This window comes from Oncorhynchus mykiss, chromosome 23, assembly GCF_013265735.2.
Source record: "Oncorhynchus mykiss isolate Arlee chromosome 23, USDA_OmykA_1.1, whole genome shotgun sequence".
NCBI lineage: Eukaryota > Metazoa > Chordata > Actinopteri > Salmoniformes > Salmonidae > Oncorhynchus > Oncorhynchus mykiss.
Genome location: NC_048587.1, coordinates 34,685,918 through 34,701,595, shown reverse-complemented (window position 1 = coordinate 34,701,595; position 15,678 = coordinate 34,685,918). Strand labels below are relative to the sequence as shown.

The 15,678-nt window shown below is 42.9% G+C and overlaps 1 protein-coding gene across 4 annotated transcripts in view; it reads right to left on the bottom strand.

Annotated features, from left to right (window-relative positions):
• LOC110502638 (E3 ubiquitin-protein ligase MARCHF8) overlaps positions 1 to 15,678 on the bottom strand; it is a 133,423-nt gene that overhangs the window by 91,026 nt on the left and 26,719 nt on the right. For all 4 annotated transcript variants that reach the window (XM_036960313.1, XM_021580841.2, XM_021580843.2 and 1 more), the window contains exon 2: positions 12,178 to 12,367. In XM_036960313.1, the coding sequence (XP_036816208.1) occupies positions 12,178 to 12,273 (96 nt within the window). In that variant the 5' untranslated portion in view covers positions 12,274 to 12,367. The remainder of the gene's footprint in view (positions 1 to 12,177; positions 12,368 to 15,678) is intronic.

Below are 15,678 nucleotides of genomic sequence, written 5' to 3'. Positions count from 1 at the left end.
CTGTAGTGCCTTGCGGTTGGAGGCCGAGCAGTTGCCATACTAGGCAGTGATGCAACCCATCAGGATGCTCTTGATGGTGCAGCTGTAGAACCTTTTGAGGATCTGAGGACCCATGCCAAATCTTTTCAGTCTCCTGAGCGGGACTAGGTTTTGTCGTGCCCTCTTCACGACTGTCTTGGTGTGCTTGGACCATGTTAGTTAGTTAGTTAGTTGGTGATGTGGACACTGAAGGGGTTAAACCAAGGCCTCATACCTTTTAAAGGGTTAATAAATTGTATTATGATAAATTGTAAGGTCTCCTCTTTAGGAGATCTCTGTGTGTGTGTTAACACCTGTTTTGAGTTTTGTGCCCTTCAGACACTTTCAGAAGGCGGAAACCGCCTACGCTCATACTCCTCCTGTCTGGGCGCCAATGTGGCTATCTGAGGTTCTGAAAATACAACTGGTTTTCTGAGAACACAAGGCTGCCGCAGGCCTGATGAAACAGCCACCTGTCAGAAGATGCTTAGACTCGTTCACCTTGTTATGTTGTGATGAAAGGTCAAGTTCCGGTCAAACCCACTTCAGAGCTTTTAATTGCTGACAAGATGCTGCTGTCAGGGGGAGGTTACATTTATTAAAATGTTGTTGCCAGGAAAAATCACACAAGGAGGACTGGGAGAGACTATAAGAGTTACAGGATGTCTTAGACATTTTGCAGAACCTGGGGAGAGCTATATACTGTTCTCTGTACCAACTTCTGCCTGCAATTGTATTACTAAAGGAGAATTTTAATACTTAAACAAAGAGTCTGTGATTCCTTTCTACTACCAATATATATATAAGTTTAAGAATTATATACAGTCGTGGTCAAAAGTTTTGAGAATGACACAAATATTAATTTTCACAAAGTCTGCTGCCTCAGTTTGTATGATGGCAATTTGCATATACTCCAGAATGTTATGAAAAGTGATCAGATGAATTGCAATTAATAGCAAAGTCCTTCTTTGCCATGCAAATGAACTAAATCCCCAAAAAGCATTTCCACTGCATTTCAGCCCTGCCACAAAAGGACCTGCTGACATCATGTCAGTGATTCTCTCGTTAACACAGGTGTGAGTGTTGACGAGGACAAGGCTGAAGATCACTCTGTCATGCTGATTGAGTTCGAATAACAGACTGGAAGCTTCAAAAGGAGGGTGGTGCTTGGAATCATTGTTCTTCCTCTGTCAACCATGGTTACCTGCAAGGAAACACGTGCCGTCAACATTGCTTTGCACAAAAAGGGCTTCACAGGCAAGGATATTGCTGCCAGTAAGATTGCACCTAAATCAACCATTTATCGGATCATCAAGAATTTCAAGGAGAGCGGTTCAATTGTTGTGAAGAAGGCTTCAGGTTGCCCAAGAAAGTCCAGCAAGCGCCAGGACGTCTCCTAAATTTGATTCAGCTGCGGGATCGAGGCACCACCAGTACAGAGCTTGCTCAGGAATGGCAGCAGGCAGGTGTGAGTGCATCAGCACGCACAGTGAGGCGAAGACTTTTGGAGGATGGCCTGGTGTCAAGAAGGGCATCAAAGAAGCCACTTCTCTCCAGGAAAAACATCAGGGACAGACTGATATTCTGCAAAAGGTACAAGGATTGAACTGCTGAGGACAGTGGTAAAGTAATTTTCTCTGATGAATCCCCTTTCCGATTGTTTGGGGCATCCGGAAAGAAGATTATCCGGAGAAGACAAGGTGAGCGCTACCATCAGTCATGTGTCATGCCAACAGTAAAGCATCCTGAGACCATTCATGTGTGGGGTTGCTTCTCAGCCAAGGGAGTGAGCTCACTCACAATTATGCCTAAGAACACAGCCATGACTAAAGAATGGACCAACACATCCTCAGAGAGAAACTTCTCCAAACCATCCAGGAACAGTTTGATGACGAACAATGCCTTAACCTGTTGAGTGTAGGGGGGAGTATTTTGATGTTTGGATGAAAAACGTACCCAAATGAAACTGCCTATTTCTCAGGCCCAGAATCTAGAATATGCATATAATTGTCAGATTAGGATAGAAAAAACTAAAGTTTCCAAAACTGTCAAAATGTTGTTTGTGAGTATAACAGAACTGATATTGCAGGCGAAAACCTGAGGAAAATCCAACAAGGAAGTGCCTAAGAGAAACAAATCTCCCTGTTCCATTGCATGCCTTCCCTCCATTTAAAGGGATATCAACCATATTCCTTTCTTATGGCTTCCACATGGTGTGAACAGTCTTTAGACATAGTTTCAGGCTTTTATTCTGACAAATGAGCGAGAAGGATCACATCACGTCAGTGGATGGCTGGGTGCAAGCAGAGTTTTGCATGCGCAACAGCTTGGAGCAGACATTTTCTCTCTCTCTCCTATTGAAAAATCTATGGTTCGGTTGAAATATTATCGATTATTTATAAAAAAAAACAACCTGAGCATTGATTATAAAAAATGGTTGACATGTTTCTACGAACTTTACGGATACTATTTGGAAGTTGTCTGCTCGTGACCGCTCGAGCCTGTGGATTTCTGAACAAAACGCGCCAACCAAATGGAGGTATTTTGGACATAAAAAGATGCTTTATGGAACAAAAGGAACATTTATTGTGTAACTGGGAGTCTCATGAGTGCAAACATCCGAAGATCATCAAAGGTAAGCGATTCATTTTATTGCTTTTCTGACTTTCGTGACCAATCTACTTGGCTGCTAGCTGTTTGTAATGTTTTGTCTGCTGAGAGAGATGTCCTAACGTAAACGCTTGGATAGCTTTTGCTGTAAAGCTTTTTTGAAATCTGACACGCCAGGTGGATTAACAACAAGCTAAGCTGTGTTTTGCTATATTGCACTTGTGAGTTCATGAAAATTAAATATTTTTTGTAATTTCATTTGAATTTGGCGCTCTGCAATTCAGTGGATATTGACGAAAATGATCCCGCTAACGGGATGGGTGCGCCAAGAAGTTAACTGGCATGATGGAGCACCTTGCCATAAGGCAAAAGTGATAACTAAGTGGCTCGGGGAACAAAACATCGATATTTTGGGTCCATGGCCAGGAAACTCCCCAGACCTTAATCCCATTGAGAACCTGTGGTAAATCCACAAGAGGCGGGTGGACAAACAAAACCCTGCAAATTCTGACAAACTCCAAGCATTGATTATGCAAGAATGGGCTTCCATCAGTCAGGATGTGACCCAGAAGTTAATTGACAGCATGCCAGAGCGGATTGCAGAGGTCTTGAAAAAGAAGGGTCAACACTGCAAATATTGACTCTTTGCATCAACTTCATGTAATTGTAAATAAAAGCCTTTGACACTTATGACATGCTTGTAATTATACTTCAGTATTCCATAGTAACATCTGACAAAAATATCTAAAGACACTGAAGCAGCAAACTTTATGGAAATTAATATTTGTGTCATTCTCAAAACTTTTGGCCACGACTGTAGAACTGATCATCTGTTGAAGAAATTGGCCAACAACGCCCAGGAACTTGAAGCTCTCAACCTGCTCCACTACAGCCCCATTAATGAGAATAGGGGCGTGCTCAATCCTCCTTTTCTTGCAGTCCACAATCATCTCCTTTGTCTTGATCAAGTTGAGGGAGAGGTTGTTGTCCTTGCACCACACGGTCAGGTCTCTGACCTCCTTTTAACCTTAGTGTTTACATAATGTTGCTGCTACTGTCTCTTATGACCGAAAATAACTTCTGGACATCAGAACAGCGATTACTAACCGAGGACTGGAAGAAACTTTTTCCTTTAACGAGTCAGACGAGAAGGATATCCTGCTTTCACTGGAACAGGCCCAGATCCCCACCTTTTGCATGAAGAAAAGACCCAGGAAAAGGGGCCGCAGATCGGGCAGCCTTCGAAGAATCCGTAGGCGAGCGGGTAAACTCCCACTGCCATCCATTCTTCTTGCTAACGTGCAATCATTGGAAAATAAAATTGATGACCTATGATTAAGATTATTCTACCAATGGGACATTAAAAACTGTAACCTCTTGTATTTCACCAAGACGTGGCTGAACAACGATATGGACAATATAGAGCTAGCGGAATTTTCCATGCACCGGCAGAACAGAGATGCTACCTCTGGTAAGACGAGGGGTCGGGGTGTGTGTCTATTTGTCAATAACAGCTGGTGTGCAATGTCTAATATTAAAAGAGTCTCAAGGTATTGCTTGCCTGAGGTAGAGTACCTTATGGTAAGCTGTAGACCACACTATCAACCAAGAGAGTTCTCATCTATATTATTTGTATCTGTCTATTTACCACCACAGAACGAAGCTGGCTCTAAGACCGCTCTCAACCAACTGTATAAGCTCATAAGCAAAGAAGAAAATGCTGGTGATCTGCTTGAAACATGTTGGTATTACAGACTCGGACAGGGAGAGGTTGAAAATGTCAGTGAAGACACTTGCCAGTTGGTCGGCGCATGCTCGGAGTACACGTCCTGGTAATCCGTCTGGCTCTGTGGCCTTGTGAATGTTGACCTGTTTGAAGGTCTTACTCACATCGGTAGCAGAAAGCCTGATCATACAGTCATCCGGAACAGCTGATGCTCTCATAAATGTTTCAGTGTTACTTGTCTCGAAGCGACCATATAAGTTATTTAGTTTGTCTGGTAGGCTTGTGTCACTGGGCAGCTCTCAGCTGTGCTTCCCTTTGTAGTCTGTAATAGTTTGCAAGCCCTGCCACATCCGACGAGCGTCGGAGCCGGTGTAGTACGATTCGATCTTAGGAAGGGAAACCCAGCCGTGAGCTGCTTAGTGACACGAGCCTACCACACCAGCTAAATGTCTTCTATGCTCGTGCCGAGGCAAGCAACACTGAACTATGCATGAGAGCACCAGCTGTTCCGAACAACTGTATGATCACAATCTCTCTCTCTGCATTGTTGGGAAGGGCACATAAGTAAGCATTTAGTCTGTTTCCCAAATGGCACCGTGTTCTTTATATAGTGCAGTACTTTCACCAGAGCCCTATGGGAGGGCATAGGGTGGCATTTGGAACCTAACTGTTTAACTTTGTGTCTCACAATGTGTTGCTTCAATTTGTTTCAGAGGCATATTTTTCCCAACACAATTTCATATGGAGAACAGTGGATTTACTCAGATATGTGAGAGACAGTCTGTGTGTATGTGTGTGTGTCTGTGTCTTAAAAAGAAATAGATAAGAGAGACAGAGAATAAATTATTTATTGAGTATTTGAAGAGCGTTGAGAGGAAGCAGCCGACTAACACAGAGTTCTAAATAGAGGAAAATGCTCCCTCTCTTCCCCCTTCTCTTTTTTCAGAGGCACTAAAAGACAAGGTGTGTCTGTTTCGGACAGATGGGCTGCACTCTGACTAAACGGCAGGCGCAACCACACTCAAACACACTCAAACACACACACTTCCACTAATCAGAATGCAGGGTAAGCAATAGCTATTTCTCTTCTCCACTCCATCCCCCTCTCCTACACTCCTCCGATGGATCCAGAGGGAGGAGAGGAATCACCTCCATTTATCCCTCCATCCCTGAGAGGAATAAACAGATCTTAGCCGCAGGGAGAGGGGGATTGGTGCAGAGCAGAGGGATGGAAGGAGGGATGTTAGCAAAGAACAGAACAGAGAGAGAAGTAGGCCAATTAGAGCATATCCTCTGTCAAGGATGCAGACAAAGCATGGATATAGTACGTAACTTACTGAATGACTGCAGCCATCTTAATTCACAAACTATTATGGAATCTTCGAGCTGAAAGTGTGTCTGCAGCTAAATCAGGCTATGTCAAGTCCACCATATGTACAGGTTTAGTGGGCTCTTGTGAACACCTGTGTTGACATCCTGAGGTACTCAGACCCTGATAAACAATAGACCGTGTTATTTTGTATTTTGTTGGTAAGACAGACAGACACCAGGCAGACAGACATGTTGACAGAACAACGCTTTGTTTAGCAGATCTACAGCTGACCACTACTGCCAGCCCTTCACACACATAAACACACACATGCACACACAAACACATGGGAGCACAATAACATAAACAAGCACACACATACACCCTGCGTGTAAAAAAAATAGATAAAAGAGAGACATACACACACTCATCCTCCCGTGTGACCTTATGGCTCAGCATTTGTATTTTTATTTTTTTATTTTATTTCACCTTTATTTAACCAGGTAGGCTAGTTGAGACCAAGTTCTCATTTACAACTGCGACCTGGCCAAGATAAAGCATAGCAGTGTGAGCAGACAACACAGAGTTACACATGGAGTAAACAATTAACAAGTCAATAACACAGTAGAAAACAAAGGGGGAGTCTATATACAATGTGTGCAAAAGGCATGAGGAGGTAGGCGAATAATTACAATTTTGCAGATTAACACTGGAGTGATAAATGATCAGATGGTCATGTACAGGTAGAGATATTGGTGTGCAAAAGAGCAGAAAAGTAAATAAATAACAACAGTATGGGGATGAGGTAGGTGAAAATGGGTGGGCTATTTACCAATAGACTATGTACAGCTGCAGCGATCGGTTAGCTGCTCAGATAGCTGATGTTTGAAGTTGGTGAGGGAGATAAAAGTCTCCAACTTCAGCGATTTTTGCAATTCGTTCCAGTCACAGGCAGCAGAGTACTGGAACGAAAGGCGGCCAAATGAGGTGTTGGCTTTAGGGATGATCAGTGAGATACACCTGCTGGAGCGCGTGCTACGGATGGGTGTTGCCATCGTGACCAGTGAGCTGAGATAAGGCGGAGCTTTACCTAGCATGGACTTGTAGATGACCTGGAGCCAGTGGGTCTGGCGACGAATTTGTAGCGAGGGCCAGCCGACTAGAGCATACAAGTCGCAGTGGTGGGTGGTATAAGGTGCTTTAGTGACAAAACGGATGGCACTGTGATAGACTGCATCCAGTTTGCTGAGTAGAGTGTTGGAAGCCATTTTGTAGATGACATCGCCGAAGTCGAGGATCGGTAGGATAGTCAGTTTTACTAGGGTAAGCTTGGCGGCGTGAGTGAAGGAGGCTTTGTTGCGGAATAGAAAGCCGACTCTTGATTTGATTTTCGATTGGAGATGTTTGATATGAGTCTGGAAGGAGAGTTTGAACCCTGTGGCACCCCCATAGAGACTGCCAGAGGACCGGACAGCATGCCCTCCGATTTGACACACTGAACTCTGTCTGCAAAGTAATTGGTGAACCAGGCAAGGCAGTCATCCGAAAAACCGAGGCTACGGAGTCTGCCGATAAGAATATGGTGATTGACAGAGTCGAAAGCCTTGGCAAGGTCGATGAAGACGGCTGCACAGTACTGTCTTTTATCGATGGCGGTTATGATATTGTTTAGTACCTTGAGTGTGGCTGAGGTGCACCCGTGACCGGCTCGGAAACCAGATTGCACAGCGGAGAAGGTACAGTGGGATTCGAGATGGTCAGTGACCTGTTTGTTGACTTGGCTTTTGAAGACCTTAGATAGGCAGGGCAGGATGGATATAGGTCTGTAACAGTTTGGGTCCAGGGTGTCTCCCCCTTTGAAGAGGGGGATGACTGCGGCAGCTTTCCAATTTGTAGCACGAAAACAACTACAAACTGAAAGCTTCTCCGTATTAAACCACTTCAGCTTAACAGTGGAGCCTCTATACACACAAGCAGATGCACAAGAACACTATATAAATACAAAAGTATTTGGACACCCGTTCAAATGAGTGGATTCAGCTATTTCAGCCACACCCTTTGCTGACTGACAGGTGTATAAAATCGAGCACACAGCCATGCAATCTCCATAGCAAAACATTGTCAGTAGAATGGAAGAGCTCTGTGACTTTCAACGTGGCACTGTCATAGGATGCCACCTTTCAAACAAGTCAGTTCATCAAATTTCTTCCCTGCTAGAGCTGCTCCAGTCAACTGTAAGTGCAGCTATTGTTAAGTGGAAACGTCTAGGAGCAACAACGTCTCAGCCGCGAAGTGGTAGGCCACACAAGCTCACAGAACGAGACTTCCGAGTACTGAAGCGCATAAAAACATCTGTCCTCGGTTGCAACACTCGCTACGGAGTTCCAAACTGCCTCTGGAAGCAACGTCAACACAAGAACTGATCGTCGGGAGCTTTATGAAATGGGTTTCCATGGCCGAGCAGCAGCAACAGCAAACTAGCTAAATAGAAGAAATTAGCTAGCAAGTGCATGCTAACTAGCTAAATTGCCATAAATGTTTAATGCTTTTCGACCTGTTCCCAAATGAATGTCATTGGTTCAGAGTTTGTTTTGATATTTTAACCTGCGTGTCATGATCGCGTTTGGCGTAGGGGGACAAAATATACTTATGCACGATGGCACATGCGCGCAGCCAGTATGGGTTCCGTGTAAGAATAATGAATGCTGAGGGTAGCAGTGCAAGATCTTTTTAAGCAGAATATTTGGATTATTAGCATATGAACGATTTGCAATTCGATTGCTGGACTATTATTCAGATCCGGCAGTTCAAAGAGGATAGTTTCAAAGGTAATCAATTGGACATAGTTATTGTTAATTAGCAGCATACGGCGTACATTTGCATTAATTCAGTTAAATCTCTTAAAATAGCCTATACTCTTCTTGTGCAATGTATAGCCTACTGTACTGTTTGTCTGTCTGGACTGTGTGCCTGTCTTTGTGAGAATCTTAAGTTAAAAGAATACTAAAATAGTTTTCTTTAGTTTGTGTGCATATTATTATTTTACATTTAAGTATGACCTCCTAAAACTAGAACTGTATTCTGGGCCTCATGGGATTGTAAAATGTTAATACATTCTAAAACATTCTACTTGTCCAAAATCGTGCTGAAATAAAACACTTTTCAATCCGTGTATTAATGGCAGTGTTGTTTGCCTATCAATATAGTAAGCATTAATCTGTGAGATTAGACAGACATCGAACTTGAACCCCTTTTCAACAAATCATCATCTGATTCAGAAAATTATTTCCAGAATGACAGTAAAGTGAACAGCTGTTGTGATAGCACACATGGTTTTTCTAGAATGTCTCATACGTTACGAAAAGGATAGTCCAAACTATGCCGGGTAAAAATGTTGGCCTATAGCATTTTTAAACAGGTTCAAAAGCAAAAAAAGCTTTATTTCCTTGTAATGCATTTCATTCAATGGCTTCTCCGGAGTGTCCTCAAGCCAGGGTTGGGTGGCACTTTACTACATTCCAATGTTATAGTCTTGTGAATTTCTCATGCATACAGTGCCTTGCGAAAGTATTCGGCCCCCTTGAACTTTGCGACCTTTTACCACAATTCAGGCTTCAAACATAAAGATATAAAACTGTATTTTTTTGTGAAGAATCAACAACAAGTGGGACACAATCATGAAGTGGAACAACATTTATTGGATATTTCAAACTTTTTTAACAAATCAAAAACTGAAAAATTGGGCGTGCAAAATTATTCAGCTCCTTTACTTTCAGTGCAGCAAACTCTCTCCAGAAGTTCAGTGAGGATCTCTGAATGATCCAATGTTGACCTAAATGACTAATGATGATAAATACAATCCACCTGTGTGTAATCAAGTCTCCGTATAAATGCACCTGCACTGTGATAGTCTCAGAGGTCCGTTAAAAGCGCAGAGAGCATCATGAAGAACAAGGAACACACCAGGCAGGTCCGAGATACTGTTGTGAAGAAGTTTAAAGCCGGATTTGGATACAAAAATATTTCCCAAGCTTTAAACATCCCAAGGAGCACTGTGCAAGCGATAATATTGAAATGGAAGGAGTATCAGACCACTGCAAATCTACCAAGACCTGGCCGTCCCTCTAAACTTTCAGCTCATACAAGGAGAAGACTGATCAGAGATGCAGCCAAGAGGCCCATCATCACTCTGGATGAACTGCAGAGATCTACAGCTGAGGTGGGAGACTCTGTCCATAGGACAACAATCAGTCGTATATTGCACAAATCTGGCCTTTATGGAAGAGTGGCAAGAAGAAAGCCATTTCTTAAAGATATCCATAAAAAGTGTTGTTTAAAGTTTGCCACAAGCCACCTGGGAGACACACCAAACATGTGGAAGAAGGTGCTCTGGTCAGATGAAACCAAAATTGAACTTTTTGGCAACAATGCAAAACGTTATGTTTGGCGTAAAAGCAACACAGCTGAACACACCATCCCCACTGTCAAACATGGTGGTGGCAGCATCATGGTTTGGGCCTGCTTTTCTTCAGCAGGGACAGGGAAGATGGTTCAAATTGATGGGAAGATGGATGGAGCCAAATACAGGACCATTCTGGAAGAAAACCTGATGGAGTCTGCAAAAGACCTGAGACTGGGACGGAGATTTGTCATCCAACAAGACAATGATCCAAAACATAAAGCAAAATCTACAATGAAATGGTTCAAAAATAAACATATCCAGGTGTTAGAATGGCCAAATCAAAGTCCAGACCTGAATCCAATCGAGAATCTGTGGAAAGAACTGAAAACTGCTGTTCACAAATGCTCTCCATCCAACCTCACTGAGCTCGAGCTGTTTTGCAAGGAGGAATGGGAAAAAATGTCAGTCTCTCGATGTGCAAAACTGATAGAGACATACCCCAAGCGACTTACAGCTGTAATCGCAGCAAAAGGTGGCGCTACAAAGTATTAACTTAAGGGGGCTGAATAATTTTGCACGCCCAATTTTTCAGTTTTTGATTTGTTAAAAAAGTTTGAAATATCCAATAACTGTCGTTCCACTTCATGATTGTGTCCCACTTGTTGTTGATTCTTCACAAAAAAATACAGTTTTATATCTATATGTTTGAAGCCTGAAATGTGGCAAAAGGTCGCAAAGTTCAAGGGGGCCGAATACTTTCTGTATTTTTAGCACTGTATTTTTTGATTGAAAGTGGGAACAAATTGGAGAGATGGACAAATAACGTTAGTGATTTCAAAACAAAAGACTACATTTTCATTCATATTATAAAGACATGAGGTGAATATCAAAAAAGTTTTAAAAGATGTCTTTGCCTTAAAGTTGTACCTCGGATTAATATTTGATATAATGGCCTACACAGTAAACTCAAAATCTGGTATTCTGTTGTTTTGAAATATGCTACGTTTTCCGTATCATAATGAGACTCAATGAAACGACACAGGCCAAATGGATTTTGTGATGTTTTCCTACATTAAATTGACTTAGACTGTTACATGTAGGGTAAAAGGCAGACATTTTATATAAACATTGGATTTCTGTGGTCTGAATTTCATTATAATGTTTATTTTCAGTAGATAGGCCTACTCATGTGTCTCTCCTCTCTCTGAAAGCCTGCTCACTGATGTCAATACCAAAGCTGATAATTGTGACTTGATTGAATTGGAACGATGTGAATAATGATAATGATGGTGAGAGCCCATTACAGATCATAGGCTATTGTTACTTTGTGTCTCTAAAATCACAATGTTTCCATTTCTATAGTCATGTGACAGAGTATTTTTTATTTATTGAAACCTCCAAATGTCAGCCTTTTACCAGATCCATTTTTTTCTGCATTAAAATGTTTTATTTTCATTACTGAACAAAATTCGGTACGCTATAGCATGTAGATCATTTATGCCTATATGAACACATTTATTTTAGGCCATAAAAAGAACAGCTATGCTTGATTTAATGAAAAGCAGCTAACAGACACAAAATTGTTTCACATTGTTCAATAAAAGACTCATAAACAGAAATAGGGAATAGGCTACACAGATGGCTTCACTGTTTCCCCGCATAAAAGGCCTACAAGAAAACTCAATGTATCTCCACAAAGTTGAGTGAGCGAGGGGGTCTGTGCGCTGCGTAGTACATCCACAAAATGGCAAGCAACACACTACACACATCCTCTTGTGACCGTCCAACTCAGCATAGTAGCACAAAACCGTCCACAAACTGAAAGCTTCTCCACATTAAACCACTTCAGCTTAGCAGTGGGGACTTTACTGTGATGAACTGTGAGCTGTTCTCTACTCACACACACGCACAAGCACACACCCCAATCTGTCTTTGTGGAGTTCCTGGAATCACAGCTACACCGAACCGGTATTAAAACATGACAAGGTGTGGTCCACAATGGATCTTGCTATTAGTCTGTTTAAGAAAGTGTGTCATCCTGCCAAAAAACATGTCATACCAAACGGTGTCCCCCTCCTAAACACCCCACTAGACCATGATCTTTGACCCTACCTGTTTGTCCTTGTCCTTGGACTTTCCGCTGCCGCTGACCCGGGAGGAAGTGACATCACGGGGGATGACAGAGATCTGGTGCAGTGGCATGTTCATCCCCGCGCAGCCCACCGGACTGGTCGGGCTCACACACACACTTCCTGTCTCGCTGGCATGACGGGCTGAATCGCTACTCCCAGGCTACACTGCTCTGGAGAGGAGAATAAGTAGAAAGAGGAGATACAGGTTTAGACATACAGCACATAAATAACACTACTCACATTTATTTTCACAAGATATACTTTTATTATTTGTAGCCATTTTCTTTTCTTTCCTCCAACAGTATGACTGGTCTGGTTCTGGAACTGTGGGTGGCTAATCAGAGTGATGATAACACATTGACAGAGAAAAGAGTCAGAAAATAGAATAAGAGCACATTGATGGAGAGGGAGAGAATGAACCGTGGTCTGAATAGAACATACTGACTGTCCACATTGACAAAGGTCTGAATTAGAGCTGGATGATACGGACAAAAATCTATATTGTGATAAATTGCCTGAATTGATGCGATGACGACAAATAGAACGATATGTATATAACAATGTGCACCACAGAGGTCATTTCCATGTTAAAGGACCCATGAGCACTAAACATCACCCGGAAAAAGTCTTAAAAGGTATTAGAAAAACATCAAAACACAATGTTGAATTAAAGACACCTACCAACTAATATCAAAACTTATAATGAGAATTTGTTCTCAACTGACTTGCCTAGTTAAATAAAGGGTAAACACAAATAATACTATTTAGTTTGGGATAGCATTTTCTGCCTTCTGTAAACATTGCCTTGCGCTGTGAAGGCTGAACCACGGTCAATCAATCAAATGTATTTCATATAGCCCTTTTGACAACAGCAGTTGTCAAAAAGTGCAGCACCATGATAACACACCAACAGGGAGGGAGGGAAGAGGTAGAAGACAGGAAGAAAGGCGAGGATGAGGGGTATTGATGCATCACTAATCTAGTGCTGTCTGGAAGTAGAGGTGGGTTCTCTCTCAGTAAAGGTTAGGGATATCTCAGGGGACTATAGGGGTTTCTGGTAGTCTCTCCCTCAGATCCCAAGGACATTATAGACCGTGAGGACAAGACACGGGGAGACTAACAAGGGGACCTGATACCATCACAGACAGATGAATTACATACCAGGGCTTTCCATTAAGGAAAGGCTTTCCATTATGTAATGAGAGAGAAGGAGAGCAGGGGAGGGGGAGACAAAGAAAAAGAGATTGGGGAGAGAGTGAGACAGAGAAAGAGAGATGGGGCAGAGTGAAGGAGGGTGGAGAGAGAGAGATGGAGAGGGATAGAGAGAAAGAACAAGATAGACAGTGAAAGAGAGACCTCCAACATGCAATTGCTTATGAGCTTATCTCCAGTGTGAGACAGTGAGTCCAGAGAAATGTCTGCACAAACCACTGTTTCCCCTACACACTAGTGCTACATGGATACTGATCCAGTCTTCACCATCCTACACACACACACACACACACACACACACACACACAAAGCCCGGCTTTATGTAGATACAGGGACAAGGTCATGTGTTTGTAGGCAGTACTGCCATTTTGTTTCACCTCTGTTTGGACCGGTGTAAACCCCAGCAACATGATGAGATATACACACACACACGTGTTGACCCTAGCCCTACTTCACATATCGCTTGCTTATCACTAGATAATTTATAGTTGAACAGAATCTGCTAGAAAGATAATGTACTCATACAATTTGAATGATCTGCAAAGGAGCAGGCCTTAATCAATATACTGTAGCTAGTACTTCACCAATATAGCCAACTGAACAAGCAGAGGACTGAAGCCTTTACAGAAGTGAGCTTGGTTCTAAACTAATCTCTAGGCCTGTAGGTGGGGCCTAAAATAGAGATTGTACTAAATATTTAAACTCCATGTGGGTTACATTTGCGTTCTGGACAATCAATGTTACTGTATATGTCTGGCCCATCACTGTTTCGGTAACCATCTGACCAATCAATAACTTCCTGAAAAGGTCTGATCGGTCAGAAAGTGCCCTTGTTGCCATGGTGCCAGCAACAGAGGTCATTATGACTGGAGGCTTGTTCGGTTTTACAATAACATGCTGAAACACACAAAAGAGAGTGAGAGTGGGCTCTGATTGCTGTCAGCACGCACACTCACACACACTGCTTGAGTCTAATGATTCATACACCATTCCCACTTGGCACAGACGTCATTTCACCCCAGGTGGTGAAGGTAGGAAACCACACCTCCACCCCGCTGAACCTCAACACTGGGGCCCCACAAGGGTGCGTGCTCAGTCCCCTCCTGTACTCCCTGTTCACCCAGGACTGCGTGGCCAAGCACGCCTCCAACTCAATCATCAAGTTTGCAGATGACACAACAGTAGTAGGCTTGATTACCAACAATGATGAGACAGCCTACAGGGAGGAGGTGAGGGCTCTGGGAGTGTGGTGCCAAGAAAACAACATCTCACTCAACATCAACAAAATAAAGTAGATGATCGTGGACTTCAGGAAACAGCAGAGGGAGCACCCCCCTATCCACGTCGACGGGACTGTAGTGGAGAAGGTGGAAAGCTTCACGTTCTTCGGCGTACACATCACTGACAAACTGAAATGGTCAACTCAGAAAGACAGTGTGGTGAAGAAGGCGCAACACCTATAATCCTCACAAACTTTTACAGATGCACAATCGAGAGCATCCTGTCGGGCTGTATCAGCGCTTGATGCGGCCAATGCACCACCTGCAACCACAAGACTCTCCAGAGGGTAGTGCGGTCTGCCCAACGCATCACCGGTCTGCCCAACAAACTACCTGCCCTCCAGGACACCTACAGCACCCCCGATGTCACAGGAAGGCCAAAAGGATCATCAAGGACATCAACCACCCAAGCCACTGCCTGTTCACCCCGCTACCATCCAGAAGGCGAGGTCAGTACAGGTGAATCAAAGCTGAGACAGAGAGACGGAAAAACAGCTTCTATCTCAAGGCCATCAGACTGTTAAATAGCCATCACTAACACAGAGAGGCTGCTGTCTATATACATATACTTAAAATCACTGGCCACTTTAATAAATAGAACACTAGAACCTTTCATAATTTACCCATCTCATCTCATAATTTACCCATCGTCCATATATTTTTATATTCTTAATTCCATTCCTTTACTAGATTTGTGTGTATTGGGAATTGTTCGATGTTGTTTGAATTGTGGAATTGTTCGATATTACTGCACTGTCGGAGCTAGAAGCGCAAGGATTTAGCTACACCCGCAATAACATCTGCTAAACACATGTATATCTTTATTTAACTAGGCAAGTCAGTTAAGAACAAATTCTTATTTACAATTACAACCTTGCCCTGTTCAGAGGCAGAATGATAGATGTTTATCTTGTCAGCTCAGGGATTCGCTCTAGCAACCTTTCGGTTACTGGCCCAACGCTCTAACCACTGGGCTACCTGCCGCCCCA